This window comes from Rhyacophila brunnea, unplaced genomic scaffold, assembly GCF_057557595.1.
Source record: "Rhyacophila brunnea isolate RB1 unplaced genomic scaffold, BYU_Rbru_1.0 scaffold_23, whole genome shotgun sequence".
In the NCBI taxonomy this organism is placed as follows: Eukaryota; Metazoa; Arthropoda; class Insecta; order Trichoptera; family Rhyacophilidae; genus Rhyacophila; species Rhyacophila brunnea.
The window spans coordinates 9,205,475-9,225,861 of NW_028232893.1; the positions used below are offsets into that span (position 1 = coordinate 9,205,475).

The following is a 20,387-nucleotide window of genomic DNA, read 5'->3' on the forward strand; positions in this document are numbered from 1 at the left end:
ACAGAGTGACAGTTCTCTACCAAGATAAAATGTGGAGTGAGATATTTGTTCAATCGTGATGGCCTATTTATTGAACTCCTCACGATTGAATTATGCTTACACTGAGTATCCCATGTCTTTGATGAGAAATGCATTTTAACATAATAAATATTAATAACATTACTGTGGCAAAAGTTTTTATTTGCAAATGGTATTTAGATTCATGTGAAATTTGTATGCTAAAATGTATGTACTAAACGGATTTTATTTTTCGCCGTCCACGTTTCTTACTAAGTAAGCATTAACTGATATGCCGACGGCTTGTGAAAAATGTAACTGAACCAAACCATTCGGCAGACCCGACAAGAAGCTTCAAGAATTTATAGCAATATCACCTTTATTGTAATGGCGTTAGAACAGATTATGCCATTCGGCAGACCCGACAAAAAAGTGAGTGTCATTTTTTTCCACATGCTTCGTCCATATTAATGTCATTGTCTTTAACTGAATAAACATCGACTACCTCATGGAATAACACACCAACTCAAAATAGTGTATTTTATGTTATTTGAGTTATTGTTGCATAGAAAAAAATTCCAAACCAGCCAATTTTTTTTTGGATTTTTTTCTCGAAGAACACCCAAAATACTGTTTAAAATAATACTCGTAAGAGTATAGTAGAGTTATGATTATATAACATTTTTTGTAATATCTTAAATAACATGGAACAATAATCCACCTGTGTTGGTATCACAAGTTATTGTTATTATTTTTTAAGATATAAATTATAATTTTAATAATATTTGCATAAAATAAACAGATTTTGCCACACATTTTTTTGATTGGTTTTTTTGCTCTCCTGAAAAGTTGATAATTTAGAGTTAGTGTGTTATTCCATGAGGTAGTTGACATGATACATTGAATTAAAACTCTTTACAGCGGCATCGTTCGCTAAATCCTTCTACGGCCTGCAGCGGTTTCCACTCAGGTCGCAAATGTTCAATAACGGCCACCTGCCAGCCAGAGAAGAGAAGATCTCGCTATTTCTGCTAGTCATGTTCCCATACCTCAGGCAGAAACTAGACCAGCTGGCGGAGAAGTACAAATTACAGGAACTTGATGGGTTGACTCCTAAAGTATGCTTATATGTGACCTTTAAACTTTTAATTTCTCAGAAACATAACTATTAGAAAAACAATTGTACCGAATAGGACATAAACCTATATTTATGGTAATGGATTACAATACATATACAGTTTGAACTTGGTTATTACGAGGAAGATGGGACCGACTGAACTTGCTCGTTATACGCATTACTCGTTATATCGTTGTATAACATTTTTCATGCCACGTTATATTTAAGCATAGAACATAAAAAATCTGAAAACCATCGTAAAAATCCTCGAAACAAGCATGGCAAAAAACAAACAAGTTGTTTATTGTAATGAGCTGCCGGCGCTGGTAGGTACTTACTGACTTCATAAAGCTTGGATTTTTTACATACAAGTTCAACCATATGCGTGGATACTTTTTGAATGTTGTCGGCGAAAACACCAATTAGGTACTTAGACACTTAACTAGTGTCATAAACGTAATCCGATCCCGGCGGCATCGGTATAATTAACTGCCCAATCGGATATTATTGCTTAGGATCGAAAATGTTGTTTTTAAACAATTGACACATTAACAGTTCTGCTCGGTATACCCGAGAAGAAGCTCGTTATGAAAGTGAATAAATGTATGGAAAAAATCATAAACTGAAATGTCAATGAATATTTCCTCATTACATCCGAGATCTAGCTATTTCCATGATCGTAATAACCAGTGACGTCCCTAGATAAAATGCCGCCCCTAACCAGCGCCGAAATGCCGCCTGGTTTTTATTTTTACTTACAGTATTTTTATCATCCTTTCAAGAGTCCAATATCTAAGGAATGTGTTGTGTGGATACTTTTACTAACAAAATATCAGACTATTTATTCGCGAATCTGCACGTGTCGTTTCTGGTCATCAAGGACGTCGAAAGGCAATGGAAGTATTCTAGATATCGCAGACCCGATAAAACCAGTGAGCTGATTTTTTTAATGGAAAGATATTTTCGATATACCCACGATCGGCCTATAGACTTAAGGCCTATAAAATTCGTTATTACTAAGTTTATGTAGCTATTTCTATATATTCCAAATGATTCTCCTCGATTTGCCGCCCTTCGAGTAAATGCCGCCCCCAAGCGACGCTCAATCTGCCTACCCCCACGGGACGTCACTGGTAATAACCGAGTTCAACTGTATGTGAGTACCATTTAGTACAATTTTTTCCAAGATTTTTTCCTATATGTATCTATGTTTCTGACATTTTTCCAAATTATGTACATTCAATAAAGGATGTTTTGCCACATTTGAAAGTCAATCAGTGATGCCAACCGTACTATAATTATAGTACAATACTATAATTTTAATTCCGCGAAAAATGTAAAATACTATACTTTTACGCCAAATATACCAAAATACTATAATTTTAAAGGATTCAAGACGAAAAATGTTCCTGTACTATATATTTTTTAGAAATACTACTTTTTACGCCTTTGTACTATAATCAGCATAGAAAAAGATGGCAACACTGAAGTTATTGCGAAAATATCTGTTTATACGTAAAAGTGCTGACTGTCTCGCCAATATCATTCTTCAAGTTATGTTATTTTGACAACGTTATTGATAACTGAACTGAAGAAACTGATATTATGATAAATTTATACCTGATCAATTGGCTATAGGTTTCATCATGATGCTATCGTAACTGAGTCATCACTTTGATTATCTTTTGTTTTTTCAGAATTTGAAAGGCATCTATCAAAAGCTGCTTATCAAAATTCATGCATCGTTCCACTTTCTATATGAATCGGTCTGCATGATTCAATACTTGGCGTACATGTCGGGTAGATCCGTCAGTCACTCGCCACTGCTAAAAATCGCGTCACTCACCTTAAACTATCAACCTAACAATACCGGAATTGAAGATAGAACGTGGTCGGATTTCTTTGGCGATTTGAGGAGTGGTAATATCAAGTAAGTCAAAATCAAATATGTTGAAAGAACTTATAGAGACGGAGCCTTAATGTGTGAAATTGAGGCAAAAAAGAGTCTTCTGATCTAATGATTAGGTTGTGACCGCATTGCAGGTTCATTTGAAGAGAACTTCACACTAATTGTACAATGAGATTTGTTTGCCAATTTTCAGGGCCAAACACAGGCATAAAACGTCTCGTGGAGAGATACTCCCTTGTCAGTTTTATATAGACAGCCAAAAGCAATACATTGACCATTATTATCACCTGAAACACTGATAAAAGCATAAGTAGGTTATGTAAACAATACAATAGACTTCAAACCAGAATGCGAGTCACACTTTTGTTTTTGGGGCTGGCAATAGAAGAAGAATATAAATACAATTGTTCGATTCGTCTTTAAAATTCTTGAAATGAAATACCTATATCACCCCTATCTAGAGTTCAAATTCTTAGGTCAAAATGCATATTACGTAACTTTAAGTTAATAACAATTAATCCAAAGATGTAAAAGATACTGTGTAGCACTTTCCGCTCCTCTAAGCCCAACATATTCTCTATGGTTTCCGAACCATACATGACAAATTAATGTTTTGTACAAGTAGCAATTTCAATTGTCGGTTCAATGCCATGAAACACAGCACCTTCATTGGACTGAAACGACATTTACTGCCTGGCACAATAGTCTTTTATTAATTTCAATTTCTAGTCTACTCTCACTTTTAACCCTTTATAGAGCAAAACATTTTTTTTTCTTCATTTCAAACCGATCTCTATCATTTTACATCAGATATTTAATATCTTAAAACAATTTCAATATAAAAATAAAAAATATCTATCAGAATTTTGGAAAATTTATTTAATTTAATTTATGATGGTTTTTTTATCAACCAGTACCCATTCAGGTATTTTTTTTTGATATATTTTTTTCAAATAAAATAAAAAAATAATGGTTGTATAATTATATTACTTATTTAATCATAACAAAATTTACAATTCAATTTAATTTTTTTTTACACCCGTTTACGTAATACGTTTCAAAACATAGTATGCAAAGCGGCACGTTACATTCTTCTTCTTTCTCGGCACTACATCCCGGGGCGGGATTTGGCCTCCTCTACAATTGTCCTCCACATGCTCCTCTCCAGTCTCCAGCCCTCCCCATCTTTCTCCAGTCCTCTTCGATACAGTCAGCCCACCTCTTCTTTGGTCTGCCCCTAGACCACTGTGGGATCCACTTGGTATTTTTTTTTGATATAATTTTTTTCAAATAAAATAAAGAAATAATGGTTGTATATATTATTTATTTAATCATAAGAAAATTTACAATTCAATTTAATTTTTTTTTACACCCGTTTACGTAATACTTTTCAAAACATAGTATGCAAAGCGGCACGTTACATTGCTTACAAAAATAAGATGTGCGTTTTGGCTCTCTAACCGTACTACAATAAGCACATTGACAACTTTTTTTCTTGGATTTACTCATGATGAACTGAAACAAAAATAAAACATATTATCGTAACAGTACCTACCTACCTACAACATTACCATATTACGAAATGACCGAGAAAAATGGAGTATGATGGGGGAGGCCTTCATCTAGCAGTGGATAGACCTCGGCTGATGATGATGATGTTACTTCTAAAGGCTTCTAAGGCGCTAAAGATGTTGGGCTTTGTCTTGCGTACTTCCCTTTGCGTCTTTTCGGATGTTATGGTACTAAAAATTCTCTATAACTCCTTAGTTAGAAGCAGACTTGAGAGTGGGTCTATCGTTTGGGCCCCGCATCAGTTGAAGTACGGCATTATGGTGGAGAGTCCAAAAGAAATTTTTAAGACTCCTTTACTTTCGGCTGTATGGATATTATCCGTGGTTCTATCCGACTGATTTTCTCTTAGGGATGCTTACATACTGTAGCTTAAAATTTAGAAGGTATCTTTAGTTAGCTACATATTTTTTCAGACTTACATGCGGCGTTAATGTGTACTCTGCCATTCTTGGTGGTGTTGGCTTGTGTGTCTCTGATAATTACCTTAGGAATCGAGGGCATCCGTTGTTTGTTCTCCCACGGTGCAGAACTAACCTGCCATTAGTAATGCCAATTGGGAGGGCAGTAACCATGTTTAATGAAATCGCTTCGGATATTGATATATTCCACTTACGTGAGGGTGAATTTAGGTGGACGTTGTTTTATATGTTTTTAAGATAGGGTCTATCAAAGTTCATTCTGTGTGCTGCCATCTACTTTTATTTTGTTACTTATTTTATTTATTTTCTTATTTTATTACTTATTCTCTGTATTTTTATTTTTAAAAATTATTAACACTTATTTTATGTCATGTCATGAACGCTTTGAATTTATAATTTGTTATGTTCATTATATGTAAAATAAATAAATTTGATTTGATTTGATTCTACAGTAAAATATAATACAGTCCCATGAAAGTTGCGATATTGATAGTAATTGAGTATTTTAGCATTCAATTGATGCACAACTAACAAAAAAACACCATTTCTTCACGGATATTTTGAAAACTTTTCCGATCCGAAATATTTTGAGTAAAAATAAAATATATTCATGATAGTATACTATATTCACAATAAAATATACCTATGCACTGCTGCCTAAACCGCTTTTTTATGTTTAAAATAATTCTAGAAGTCAGTCGTGCAAATTGAAAATTTGAGGTTATGTACTTCCCGCTTGGAAAAAGAATGATGAAATAAGTAAATAGACTACATGTTTCATCATTCTATTTCCAATTAAAGTTCCAAGTAAAAAATATAATGTAAATCGATAAATAAATGCATAATAAATAATTATGTACATACCTCTTTTCACAAAACATAATATAAATGGGAAAAAAATGACTTGCAAAGTCAAGTGTCACTCGCGAATCCGTCGAGTCGCGACCGCAAACGCGCAATGGCCGATACATCGACCAATCGTTGAATTAATGTTTTGCGAGCGCTTGACGTATACTTCATATTAGATGGTTTATTTCGTAACCAGAGAACGTTCTCGACAACGTCTTGAAGCACTAAGATTGATATTTCCAAGTTTAGTGTATGACTTATAGCTCATAAATGCGGTGGTCGATAAATAAACCGTTTTTGACCTTTGCCTTATAAAGGATTAATGGAGAACCCCGGGTACAGGAAATTGTTGACGTTTACACGTCCCTGAAGGTTGCACAAAATCTCTCCGACCCTCTGGATACAACCATTAACAGAGAGTCCTAGTGTGCTGACATTTCATCAAAATCCACAAATACTTATAATATTGATTTTTCAGTTCTGCCAGAGTGACTTTTGGAATGGTCGGAACTGTAATAGTGCGTTCCATGGAAATCGGAGCGTTCTTCATTCAATTCCTCAAGTGGTGGGAAGATAGAGGGCCGCACATGGAAGCCACCACGCTGCCCATCCCAGAGCCTCCGAAAGTAAATATTATTACACATTTATCTAAATACGTACTACATACTTACGTGCAGAGAAAACCATATAAATCACTATTTGTTTGTACATACATTATGAGGTACCTATCTATTTCAATATACCGATATGTACACAGTTCATGGTAAATAAAGGTTTCAAGCTTAAATGATTGGTTTTAATGTCAAATTCTTTTTAATTTACCTACCCATTTTTATTATTATTACCACTAGTTTTTATCATTTTAATTTACTGGTTTATGTAGAAATTTAATTATCATTTTAAAAAATTACACTCATTTTTGTTAGATTTTACAAGTTATAGATAATTACATTTAAATATGTACGTATTATTTGCTAGATTTTGACCATTTTTAGGCTTAAGCCGCGTTGACACGGTCCAAGTACGATCCAAGTACACTTGGACCGAGTGCCATCCAAGTGCATTCGTATGAGACATCTTCATACTAATTATTTCTACCCAAGCTACTTGGACCGCGTCTTACTCATCCAAGTTAACTTGGATAGAAATAATTAGTATGAAGCTGTCACTTGGATGGCACTCGATCCGTGCTTGGTCGTACTTGGACCGTGTCAATGCGGCTTTATCGATTTTGATAAATAAACGGCTCAACTGCTTTTCTTTTTATTACTTGATTACGTTGTACATTAATGATTGACTATTCCAACAGGCGGACATTCGAGCATCACAATACAGGTGTCCAATATGTCTACAGACTTGGAAAATACCAACAGCATTGCCAGTATCGGGGTAAGATATTTCCTTAATATAAATATTTCCTTAGGGCCTGATGCATAGAATACCGAAGTTATATACAGGTGTCCGATATGTCCACAGACTTGGAAAATACCAGCAGCATTGCCAGTATCGGGGTAAGATATTTCCTTAAGGTGATGATACATCAGTGAAACGGCAAATAATTTTCAACTATAGGCACGACGAAATTTTGGACTCGCTCGCTTTCTGAGAGAGAACGTCGAGCTGGAAACACGTCACTATGTTTCATGATGGCGACGGGCGGATTGATTCTTAAATCGTGTAAAGATGACTAAAAACGTTACCCATTTACTTTAAAAAGAAAACATGTCAATGAATATATTCTTATTGTTACTAATAGAACAATAAACAGAACATAAAATGGACGTATGTTGGATTTATATGACAAATTATATTTTGTTTGGCATGCGTCATTTGCACCCGCGACCCGCAATCCGTGAATCGCCTAACCACGATCTTTTTAGACCGTGCCTCAACTGAGGTACAACCTTAATATAAATATTTCCTTAGAGCCTGATGCATAGAATACCGAAGTTATATAAAACTAACTAATTAAGAACGATGAAAGTGGAATGACAGATAAACAAAACAGTGACTAACATGGCAATGTTGCTTCCCGCAATTAGGCGTAATGCACACTGAAATTTAACTCAACATGAACATAGCCATAAACCATAACTGCCTGCCATGTTGCAAGTCTCTCCCTCGCACACAGCCATGAAAATTATGTAACGCAATATTCTTCTCAAAATGAATAAATGTAATTGTATATCAGACAAAGATACAGCGATTTTGTATTGGTGTTTAAGAGAATAAGAAGGCGGAAATATTGGATATGATATGATGGCCACCGTTTAACATTCTTGCTCTATCATGATCTGACACTAACAGGCCCCCCGGGATGGCGCGACATTTAGATTAAGACATATTCAAGTTACTCCCGAGAAAAGAGACTATATTTAGAAAATATTTTCTAGCTGATTTCATTTATTTTAAGCATACCAACATCTAATAATTGCGTTACCGAATGGGTATTTTATCAGATGAATTTAAAATGGTCAGATGAAAAATCAGAATGTGTTCTATTAAGTTGATAAAATCGGAAATCATGTGCTGAAAGAAACTCTTCAGGAAGTAAAATCTTCAGCCAAATCAGTACAAATTGGCGAGTGGTGAAAAAAATATAGTTTAATACTATTATTTTGATAGTTAAAGAGTTTTGTAGTTTATGATGTGTCATTTATGATTATAGAGATGAGCATTTGAAATATTGAACTAAGTTTTTTAGGTTGTCCGCTTTTTGCTCCAAAATCCCGATTTTTTTATTTCACATGGTAAAAATCTCGATTTGGTAAAATAATTATCTGGCAACGCTGATTAAGTTACATATGTTTTATGAATGCAAGGAAAAGGGCATAGACAAATTAGATGTGTTGCAGTCGAGGCGAGTTTTTATGTACAACCTAGCGAGTGCTACAATCAACCTTAATAAACTCTATTTTTTTATTCCTGGGGGTGGTCCAGACGCGAAAACCCCCCCTTGAGTGTGCTCCTGAACAATACACTGGTTCGTAGGTACAGATATAAATATTTTTATTCCAGGTATGTCTTCTGCTACAAGTGCATAGTGAGACACCTGAACAACGACAGCCGATGTCCAGTCACTAAGTACCCGGCCCGCATAAGTGATTTAACCAGAATTTACACTTAAAATACTAATGGAAAGTGGAAAAATACTCAATTATCATGTTTGTGGGTGTTATAAATGTAAGAATTATTGTTCCTGTTCTGACCAGAGCTGTGGAACCCCTACATGTTTTAAAGGTTGGGTTCAAATTAAAAAGATCATAACGGGTTCATTTCTGGTTCGGTTCCCTGCTCCGGTTATAACAAGAGTTCTTGAATACTTCCTGATTCACATTTGATATGTGAATAAAAGCTTTATGTTAATTGCATACATTCCTATTAAATTTAACATTTTTATTCATGAATGAATATTTTTTTTATGGAAATTTCATGAGGGAATATCAATGAGAAAAATATAACTACATTTGGGGTCGTCTATATATAACGTCACGCCCCAAGAGGGGGAGGTTTACTATTTATGATGGGAGGTTAGAGGGGTTGTGGAAAAACCAACAAAGTAGACTCATTTTTTTAAAGAATAAATCGTCACTGTTCTGGCAAAAGACACTAATTCGAAAAAATGACATGTTGAGTTAGTTATACTAAAATGTTCATTATTTCAAACTTTACCGTCTGGAAACCTTCTTAATAAATAAACAGTCTTTATTTTAAAGTCATCCTTTTTACAAATACTTAATAAACTCACATGATAGACCATTTCAAACATTTTAACAACTTCAATGTCAAATTACTCAAAACTAGTATTCTCCAGTTAGTGTGTTCTGCCAGAACAGAGATGAAATGGTTTCTTTTTTAATGAATTGGGGGCGGGGATTCAAAAATATCACATGTTTTTGTGATGAAGTGTGATGATGAGGGGGGCAGTGGCGAGGGGTGGAGGTAGGGTGTTAAGATTCAACATAAAAAGTGTACACTAAATTTGTATATACATAAATCTAAATGCTTCGACGGTTTCCAAGGTAATAATAAATAACTTACTTTATCCAGTGATTATGTTTGTATCATAAAAATTTTGTTAGTTAGTTTTTGTCATGGAGGTGTTAAAACCTACTATGTGACAAAATTGTTATTTATGGGAGTTAAAAAATTGTTCAATAACCACAAATATGATACAATTAGTCTGTTAATCACTTGATCTCTCTAAATAACATGTCATCGAGTATTTGTAATAGTTTCGATATGATTACTACATACATAAATTGGAAGTATTAACAGTCTAGCATTACTACAGTCTATTACAGTGAGCATGTTTAATTGGTGGTTTCTACTATTATTAAAAATAACATATTGACAAAATTGTCACATCACAGGTTTTAACAGCTTGATAACAATCTGTAAAATAAAATATGTTCAGGGGGGTAGTTTTATATTTTATTGAATAACATAAATAAACAATTTTTTATTTATTTCTTGTCATTTTAACACTGAGTTATTCAGAAACTCTTATTGTATCTGTGTATTATTTTAATTCTAACACTTGGCATTATGAAGAATGAATTTAGAGAGATAGTCAGCACTTTTGTGTGTAAACAGTTATCATGGCGATAGTTTAATTTATACGTTATTGCTTGCGGTAAATCCATGCATGTGTACAGGTGTATAATGACCGTATATAAAATTCTTGTCACCGCTGTAATAATGTAATGTGTAAGTCAAACATCATTAATGTATCACATAACAGGTAAGGTCTGATGGTTTGGACAGGAAACAAGTAAGAGTGGTCACAGCAATACAACAGGCGCAATCTAAACACTGTCGGCTATAGCAACCATAGACAATAAATATAGTAGCCTACTTCTTGCACAGGGGATGAAGTAGGATCTGCCCACCTTCAATCTTAAGCTTAAAGGTTGTTTTTTAATTAATTGGTTGTTTGTATATTATTAAATTGGTTTTGCAGTGAACTACTCGTAAGTAGAATTGATTGTTTTTACCGAAATGCAATAATGACCGACAAAATATGTCATCATTCAACATTGTGTTGGCATTGTAACAAATGAAGCATATCAAATAATTGAAACAAATAGGTTATGTTTATAATAATTATATATTTATTAAAATTAGATCATTTCAAGAGACAAGCGGGTGGTCGGTTTAAATCTAATATTATTCAATTACATAATTTTCATTGTCATAAATATTCCATACAACAAATTTCAAATCAGAATACAATAATAATGTGTGGGTTGTGAACAGAAAGAATTTAAATATAAGTACATAGACAATTTTTGATCAAATTTTAAACATAGGATAATAAAAAAATTACATCTTGTTAAAGCACTGTGTTGAAAGTTAGCATTTGTATTCTTAACAGCAAGTGAATTGAATTTATAAAAATATAGCTTGTACATGTACAATAACACTATTATTTTAAAGACAGGCCTTTTTAATTAAAAATTAGTATTTTTTGTGTAGGTAATTTAACAGAAAGCAGTCAATCCCTTGACTGATGTGCTAGCATTCAGGTCCAAAAGGTTTCATATTGGTTCTGCATAGAATCGAAACAATTCAATGATATTAGAAAATTATCAAAAATACAATAATATGAACTTTATGGCTATAGGTAGGTCGGTATTTGTTAAAAAAATGTATATAAAAAACTGGATTTATTAAACTGGCAATTATTAATTGTTATCATTTTAGTTTCTGGTTTATTAAATTGTGATAATTTAAATTTAGAAATTTCTTGTGTGAGCTATAGAGTAAGTTTTGAAAAAATATTAATGAACAGGTTTTTAAACTAATCATTTCATTTGTTACAAATAAATTAATATTCATTATTGATTATCGGATAAACCTATTGAGAAAAAAAATCTTACCTGAAATCGGTTGTTCTAAACATTTCTACTGGGATATTTTGGGTGACTGGTTTGGAAGCTCTGACAGATAGATCAAGTGACCGAGTAAGCCTATGAAAAATTCATGGCATTATTCTATTGACAAATTTAGTATATTTATTGTTAGATACGGGATAATTCATTGGAAAGTCACTATATTAAAAAATGAGTGAAGTAGGCATTGATTAATGTGCTGAAAAAGATTTATGTAGGTAACTTAGGCCCATTTTTTTTTTGAAATAATTAATTTTCATGATAAAACTGAATGCCATAAATCTAAATTAAAAAAGTATAATTCTACTGTCTTGAATTTTGAATAAAGAATTTTGAAATAAATAAAATTAATGTCAACAAATTGGAAGATTTGATTACAAGAAACAAGAGTTATTATCAAAGATGTTGAAACCTCCTGTAGAGATAGAAAGAGTTAAATGTATGAAATTGAAGAAAAAAGGACTATAAAATTAGCTACAAGTGACTTTGCATTGCAAGCTCATTTGAAGAAAACTTCACACTTCTACTATGACAATTATTTGCCAATTTGCAGAGTGTAAAAAAAGACAATCTGTCACTGAGTAGATAAGCCCCTAGTAATACTACACTTTATACTACAGCATTATGATTTAGTTGAAAAATTCTATAAAATTTGTGTAAAACTGTATATAACTGCACTCGAGTAAGTAATCACATTGAACATTAGAAAAATGGCCACCATATTGCATGAATAAGAAAATCGTAATGGCAAATGAGCGATGTTCATGTTCGTGATGCTTATCAACGAAACGATGCTTCATGCGTTTGCTAAATAAATTCAAATGTCATGACAAAAATAACGTATAAGGATCCTTCTATTTGTACACAATTTTTTTTTGGTTATTATGAAGTTGATGATAATGATAATTTAAACAAAAATTGAATGCCATAAAAATAATAAAAAAAATATACTGTGTACTGTCATTAATTTTAAATAAAGAATGCTAATATCGGATAATGTTGTGAGGATGAAAAATTGCAGGCTGTTTCAATCATTATGAGTGAGTTACTTCTTGGCAGTTCTCGTGACGGCAGGCGCGGACGGTGCCTTGGCCGGCACGGTCCTCTCGGTAAACTTGATCTTGGTCTCGAAGAGCTTCATGTTGTCTGTGAGGAAGTTCTCAATGTAGGTGACTCCATCGCGGGGTGCCCTGTCGAATGGGTAGCCCATGGACTTGGTGTCAGGATAACGACGATCACGCAGGCCGCAGTAACTGGCGGCGTCAGCACATTCACCTTCTTCGTCTTGGTCAATCTGAAAGAATTTGGGAGGTAATTAGAAGTTGAATAGATGGATTGTACCGCATTTTGTGCCCTTAAACCAAATATGCATATTATTATATCATTGAAAAAACCATAACATTCAACCAGACATTAAATGACGTTTTTCAAATGTATATATTATTTTCAACAATAAGAATTATAACATTCTTAAATGTTGTCAGTGTAGAATAAAACAAAAATCATTAAATCACCTTGTCAGTAGTGTGATCCGAAATCATCACGAACACATAGATGGGCATGCCCTCTGGTTTTCCCCTGGGGACAAGCATGTTATGTGGCCATCCGCAGCCGCAGAAGTTGAACTGAGCCTCCTTCTCTGATCCTGCTACACCACGGTCTTCATCCAGGTTGCGGTACGTCCTCTCGAATGGGATTGTAACCGAGGAGTCGATAGACTGACGGGTAATGGTGTTAATGCCGGGTTTCACTGCAAGTTTTAATTCAAATTATTCTTTATATGCATAAAATATGAAACATTCACAAGAGAGTATGTATTTAAATATGAAACACGGTCGCAAACATTATTTTGAATTTCAACTGTATTGTTGAAAATATTATGATTTCAAAGCTTACATGACACGACGAATTTGTCCATTTCAACCATCAACTGCGACATCTCCCTCATCAAGAATGGCTGCCCTCTCTCGTTATATTTGGGGCCCATAAAGATGCGGCACGTTCCCATCTTTTCAGCGTTGGTCTCATTGTTGACATCGAAGCTGAAAGCATACATTATTTTCATTAGTTATATTTTTATCGTGATTTACAAATGAATATAAACCATGAAATTTAACCGCCCTCCTGCATTTGGTAGACTTTCAAAAGGTCAATCTAGCAACTCAATGCTGATGATTATTATTTTGAGAATTCATTAATAAGTATAGAATGCCTTGTTTCCCGTGTGTATATAACTCACTTGTATGTGAATGCTTCGTGTTGTAAATGGGTGAACCGGGCAAATACGGAGCCCCTCGGAGTGAAGTCCATACCACGGGAGAGATTGATGTCGCTCTCCTGCCAGAAGGTCTGGAACGTGCTGGCATCTTCTCCCTTGTACGCATCGCTGTTTAGTTTGATGTCCAAACTCTTGACCTTGACTCCCGCATAATCCAGCTGTGAATAAATGAAAAAACAATGTATTATGCAAATACTGGCATTTGTTTGGGAAAAACAATATGATAACTGAAAAAATTTGGAAATGCAATCTTACCCTCTTGGCGGAGTATCTTGGCAGACTGCCCTTGAATCGCTGGAAAATGTCATCGAGGTACGCATGCCAGCGGTAGAAGGCGGGATCACGCATGGCTGTCGCAAAGTCACCCATCACTCCAAAGGATTCCTAAAATTAATAACAATAAATAATGTTTAACAATTAGACTGATGTAGAAGTAATCACGTAAATCTGGTTGCAGCCACTGGTAGGTTAGTGCACCTCGTCAGAGGTCACAGGTACAGGTATTCACACCAGCACAAGAAATATAGTCTGTATCATGTGACTGCTACCAGTAACAGCCAAAAGTGTCTGCACTAGTCCTTAGTCAATATTTCTTATAATTCTTTACACATTGCAACTAAGTCTTTATTAAATTTTTTACGTATCAAAATCTCTTTAATGGTGAAATTATCAGTGATTGTATCGGTGACTAGTCAAGCTATACTCGTGCTCTGGGAGGGGGCATCAGTTTATACCAGTACTAGGTCAATCCTCAAAGTAAAAGAATGATAGCTATATTTACCAAATGCAGATGCTGCGGATCGTGAGAGAAAGCAAGTAGCACATGTCCCATGTTGTGAAGATCTCCATACAGGGCTCTGTTAACCGTCAGTGTCGATGACTCCACAATATCTCCGAGGACATCAATGCCCTCTTGTTCACTCAGAACGACTCGTGTACCATCAGGCTGAAATTATTTTATATTCAGATTATTTAAATATTTTTATATTAGCAGGTTGTTGTGATACAGTCAACAACAGATCTGTGGGACAGGGGCAAAAGTTTTTACATTACATTTTAACGAAAATAACATTTTAATTCTACGAGTACTAATTATCCTCTTTTATGGGAGTAATTGATTTTGTCATAGTAAACAAAGGTTCTTCTGTCATCAAAACATGTCAGAGCATGCGTAATCAATACTTATTTGATATAAATTAAATAAACAAGTAATATCAATGAACTTCTAAGTTACAACATTTTCGAAACTGTGATGAAATCATGCAATTATCTCAGCTGCATTAAAACTTACACAAGTAGTTTTGTCCCAGAAACAAAGAACAAATATGTCGTCCCATTTTAGACAAAATATCTCAACATGACACATGACATTTCTTTACACACCTTGACGACAAATCCTTCTTCAATTGCTTCCATGATTCTGTCCCTCCACCTCTCAAGATCAGCCACATCCAACCGGATGTTATCCACCTCTCTAATGACGTCCTGAAGAACAGTATTGTCGGCGCGCGCCGGCCATCCTCTGCCAGCAATGTGGGAATCCAGCTTAGAGAAGTAGCCTTCGATGATCGGTTCGCGGAGATTGCTCAATCGTTTCACACGGTTCAGGTTGACTGACATACGTTCGAAATTGTATCTGAAAACAAAGAATGTTATATAGTAAAATTTTCACTACCGAATAGCCGTTTCAAAAGTCAAATACTGTTATATTTAACCGGTTTTAGCATACACATACAAATTTCGCAAGTTATCTCGTCCGACTTTAAACTCAAATTACTAGCCACTGTCGATTGATTTGCATAATCTAAAAAATTAATCACACAGTGACATCTGTTTGAATAATTATGAAATACTACGACTCAAATTATCGGTATTACAGCGATTTTAGTAAGAGCTCTACATTCAATATGTGTCATTAAAAATCTGCGTCCTGTCAGATACTGCCATAGTAATAATATCATGAGGCATAAAAACTCATAAAACAAAGTATGAAATGTTGGCTTATAATTTTATGGGATTATAGAGACGTGTCCTTTCTACACATCTCAAAAAATTAAGTTAATTCACATTCACTAAATATTTATTAATTTGAAATTTCATTAACAATTCGAATTACAGCAAATTTTGAATTATTATTTGCAATTTGTCTGTAAAAACATAGACAAAGTAATCAAATTCATAGTTGAGTAAAGGACTGAAACGTGTGATATTAGTGAAATAAATGTTTTACCTAGCAAGAACCTGGTGGTGCATGTAATAGAACAATTCTCCTCTCCTGTCCTTAGCCACGATGGTCCTGTCGGTCACATAGTTGGGGTACACCAGATGCCAATGCCAGTGGTGAAGGTTGATGCCCAAATCCTCACGGAAGTATGCCACTCGGTGTTCAATGTTGGTATCTGAACCGGTGTTGTCACGGGGCACTTTAATCGGCTCCTACATAGTATATAAACATCAATATGAACATATTCCCAGCGATAATGATAATACATAGTTTTACATTATACATAATATTTTGACATCTATTTGAATGTTGATTCAATTATTGATATAGGTATCAAGAAACAAGTTTTTGAATTTAATTACCCAAGTTCCTTTGGGTCCAACGGAGACCTCAGCCCTAGCCTTTACAAGGGTTCGGCTGTCAACGTACTTATCCGGGAAGGTCTCGATGAAATTGGGCAGGTAGATTTTCTTCGTGTCAGCCCTGAAAAAAAGTGAGAATAAAATTTATCTACAGTAAACATAAATGCCCAGGGAGGTAAGATAGGTCACCATTACTGTCCTGATGTGGAAAATATGAACTTTTACAATATAGAGGTATTACAAAATTCTTTTTTTACCATGGATCTAAACACATATAGTGAATTCACACCCTTAACCAATGGATCAAGATACAAGATCTTTATGACTTCTGTTTTTACAATGGCACAGCAGTCATTGTCTTAAATATAGATACAATTATTGGTTAATTTCATTGTAATTAAATATCGTGCAGGTGGCTAAATTGGTCAAGCACATTGGCTGAAATCAGTTGCATGTGGACCCAGCACTTATATTTTTTCAAGATTGTTTCTATTAGGTGTTTCCGAATTATGTGATTTAAATATAAACAATAGACAATAATTAATTACCTATGCAACATGGCCACAGACAAGGAGTAGTTGTACATAGCTGCGTTGATCCTCGGACGAGCGTACACAGCCCACGACATCAACTCATCTCCGTCACGAGCCGCTGAAAAGTTTTTAAAGACAGTTCGTAAAATATTTCAATAACAAAAGAATGATTTTTAATGGTTTGCAGATTAGCAATCGATACACTTCTATAGATGGATGTATATTTGATGAAATTTTTCGCAGAGTAAAGCTAGGCTGGATTGCTTTTGGCCGCCTGAATAATGTCTTCAAAAGTGACCTTCCACTGTGCCTTTAGCGCTTGTGCTAAAGCACTTCCACTGTGGCTAAAGTGTTCAACCAGTGTGTGCTTCCTGTTATCACATATGCGTGTGAAACATGGACCCTAAGTAAAAGAGAGATCCAGAAACTTAGAGTAGCACAATGTGGTATGGAGAGGTGCATGCTGGGCATAACGCGAAAGGACAAAAAGAGGAATCAGTTTATAAGGAAGCAGACAAGGGTCTGCGATGTAATAGAGTTTATTAAAAGCCTTAAATGGAGATGGGCTGGACTCATAGCTCGAAGAAGAGACAATCGTTGGACAAATCTAGTCATCCAGTGGTATCCAAGAAGTACAAAATGTCCGCAAGGTAGACCTAGAGACCGCTGGATCGATGAAATGATAAAGTTCTGCGGAAGTATGTGGCAACGCAATGTACAGGACCGAGAGAAGTGGAAGCAGCTTGAAGAGGACTTCATCCAGCAGTGGATAGACTCAGGCTGATGATGATGATACATTACATAATCAGTTTGCAGTAATAGTTGAAAAAGTATGTATTTAAAATGTTACTTGTAAAAACATTGCTAAAAAATAGGTCTGTGTGTTACTTACCCATGAATATATCAATAAGCTTGGCAGCCATCTTCTTGTGCTGCGGTATGAAGAGAGAGAAAGGACTCATGAGTCCCAGCTGCCTCGGGAAAGACAAGTCGGGTTTCCGGACATTGGAGATATCCAAATGGACTGCGTCTGGATTTTCCTTGTCGAAATTGGTGGCTAGGGAAGTCACCGCATCTAGGTCGCCTTGCAACTGAATAATTACGAACATCAGGAATTTTATTCGAGAATGGCTAAAAATTTAGTAACTATATAGGTCATAGTTACAGGTATAGTACTATTTCCGTGCATGGCATGAATATGTTGATAGGTATGTCTAAAAACATCTATTCTCAGGGCAGCTATTTGTACGTTTGGCTTTCTGTGGTATATCAGATCATTATGTTTTTGGATGATTTAAAATTTTAGTAAAATGCTTGTAAATTCTTAACAAACTAAAATTCAAAAACATTCCTGATTTACAACAGAATACCAACCTTACAAATATTAATAGAAATCGGAGAGAAGATGACTTCATGAATTATTATGGAATTTATTATACATGGAATATAAGAAAACTTAAATTTCCGGAAATCTCTTCTCTGTCGTTCCCACATGACTGAAGATCGTGACTACCTTGAAATTCTGTTATATTCTGAGATAACAAGACTTTCCACACCTCTCAATTCTCTGCTTCTCTCATGGCAGTGGATCAAATTGTTTTACATGGGGTTTAATTGAATTTAAAAAAAACTAACTAATACCCTCTACAATTTGTATTATTAGTTCAATGAAAATAAATAAGTCTGAGTGACAAAGTTTAGTTTATACTATGTATGTCGAATCTCCACAACCTACCTCCACCTTTCGTCACTGATATGAAGACAGGGTAAATGTGCCGCAGAGGTGGACATGATATTTTACAACTTTCTTTTTAGATCAAACTAAACCTAACCTAATCTAACCTACCCCAACTTAATATTACCTCATATCTTAGTTTGTGATAACGGTGTATCAAAATGTATGAAAATTTCAAATTTTCAACATAACAACAAAATTTATCAAAGCATTAATTGAAATATTTAAATCTATTGAAAATAAATAAAACTCACCAAATATTCAGTCGGGATGTTCAAAATGGTTTCATCGTCACCCTTGGGGGTGAAGATGGGTTCAGTAGGCCTGTCGAACAACAGAAGAAGATCCTTCAAATTCTTTTCCTTAGACACTGCCTTGGCTGCCATTTTGAAAGAGAGCTGAACGATTCAACGAAACACTGAATTTAGCAAAACTTAAACTGTTTGAAGCACAGAAAGCTTATGATACCATTGTCTGCGATTTGAAAGTATTTATATTAAAATCAAACCATTGAATTGCATGGGAAATTTTTGCACACTGTAGATTTTACCATTTTTTTTGCTTTTAGCACTAAATCTCATTTGACCACAACTTTTGTGCTTATTTAATACCATTGTTTGTGTAGTTTTTGGAGCCCTTACAGTTTCTTATCTGAGTTGAGATTAAGATAACTGATAAGGGATGTAAACCATTTAGGTGATAAGGTTGTTTTGTATAACATTTAACATTAATTGTTTTTTTTTCCTTTTTTTTACACCTAACAAGATAACATATTGATACTTATTTAGTCATGGATGGTAAACTTTTTTGTGATAAGCTTTTGTGTCATTGTATTGAAAATTAAATAAATAACAGAATTAAATTTCACTCATATTAACAAACAATATAATATTGAGCTTTTTGACATAAAATTATTACTCTAAGTATTATAATACTCATCAATATCTTAAATAGCCAGAAGGGGTTCCGGCTTCCTCTAACAACTTTATTTACCTATCTCTATCCTCAGTGTCAGGGGTGGCAAGTGATGCTTAGGGTGGCACATTTTAAAGGATGGCGAATGAATGAACACGAATATTAAAACTTTTGAGAGCAATAGCAGTCTTCCATGAACCAGACGATGTATTTACATAACGTACATACTGACCTACAAACTTATCTGTAGAATGTCCAAAAATAGAACTACAAACTACCATAGGACGCCATTTTGAAAATTTCATTTGAATGTCAGATTTTGTCCAGTTACGAGTCTGGTACGTGTTAACTGGCATGTTCAACCTGTTACTCAAACTGGCCGTGTATGGGCAGCTATTGGGTAGTTTTCGACGGTGGCTCCCCCATCCCATTCTTCAGATAAGTTTGTAGGTATGTATGCATTTCGTTCAGTATTGTATAGTATGACAACATCTTCTTGGCTACGTGAAGGAAGGCGCTGTTGTCGACTAAATGGGAGGAGCTTGTTATTTTATAATGGAAGTGCGGTTAAAAATGGGAGGAG

General features: G+C 34.7%; 2 protein-coding genes across 2 annotated transcripts; one reads left to right on the forward strand and one right to left on the reverse strand.

The window, feature by feature from the left end:
• Positions 1-29: 29 nt before the first annotated feature.
• LOC147069450 (peroxisome assembly protein 12-A-like) lies at positions 30-10,279 on the forward strand. Its single transcript, XM_085950811.1, has 6 exons — positions 30-36; positions 919-1,115; positions 2,812-3,044; positions 6,342-6,489; positions 7,173-7,252; positions 8,882-10,279. The coding sequence occupies exons 1-6, from the start codon at positions 30-32 to the stop codon at positions 8,988-8,990; spliced, it is 774 nt and encodes a 257-aa protein (XP_085806937.1). The 3' UTR covers positions 8,991-10,279.
• Positions 10,280-12,802: 2,523 nt separating this feature from the next.
• LOC147069451 (phenoloxidase 2-like) lies at positions 12,803-19,275 on the reverse strand. Its single transcript, XM_085950813.1, has 12 exons — positions 19,144-19,275; positions 18,047-18,245; positions 17,170-17,272; positions 16,622-16,742; positions 16,266-16,471; positions 15,419-15,671; positions 14,817-14,981; positions 14,291-14,419; positions 13,997-14,193; positions 13,654-13,799; positions 13,272-13,507; positions 12,803-13,051 (listed from the first exon to the last, which is right to left on the reverse strand). The coding sequence occupies exons 1-12, from the start codon at positions 19,273-19,275 to the stop codon at positions 12,803-12,805; spliced, it is 2,136 nt and encodes a 711-aa protein (XP_085806939.1).
• Between the last annotated feature and the right edge of the window lie 1,112 nt (positions 19,276-20,387).

What these genes read in the sequence shown, in the direction of transcription:
- LOC147069450 (XM_085950811.1), top strand. An exon ending in TTGATGGGTTGACTCCTAAA is followed by an intron (nt 1,116 to 2,811) that starts GTATGCTTATAT and finishes TTGTTTTTTCAG; the next exon opens with AATTTGAAAGGCATCTATCA. An exon ending in ACAGCATTGCCAGTATCGGG is followed by an intron (nt 7,253 to 8,881) that starts GTAAGATATTTC and finishes TTTTTATTCCAG; the next exon opens with GTATGTCTTCTGCTACAAGT.
- LOC147069451 (XM_085950813.1), bottom strand. Translation starts at nt 19,275, where the DNA reads ATGGCAGCCAAGGCAGTGTCTAAGGAAAAGAATTTGAAGGATCTTCTT. An exon ending in GCTTATTGATATATTCATGG is followed by an intron (nt 17,273 to 18,046) that starts GTAAGTAACACA and finishes AAAACTTTTCAG; the next exon opens with CGGCTCGTGACGGAGATGAG. An exon ending in TCTGTGGCCATGTTGCATAG is followed by an intron (nt 16,743 to 17,169) that starts GTAATTAATTAT and finishes ACTTTTTTTCAG; the next exon opens with GGCTGACACGAAGAAAATCT.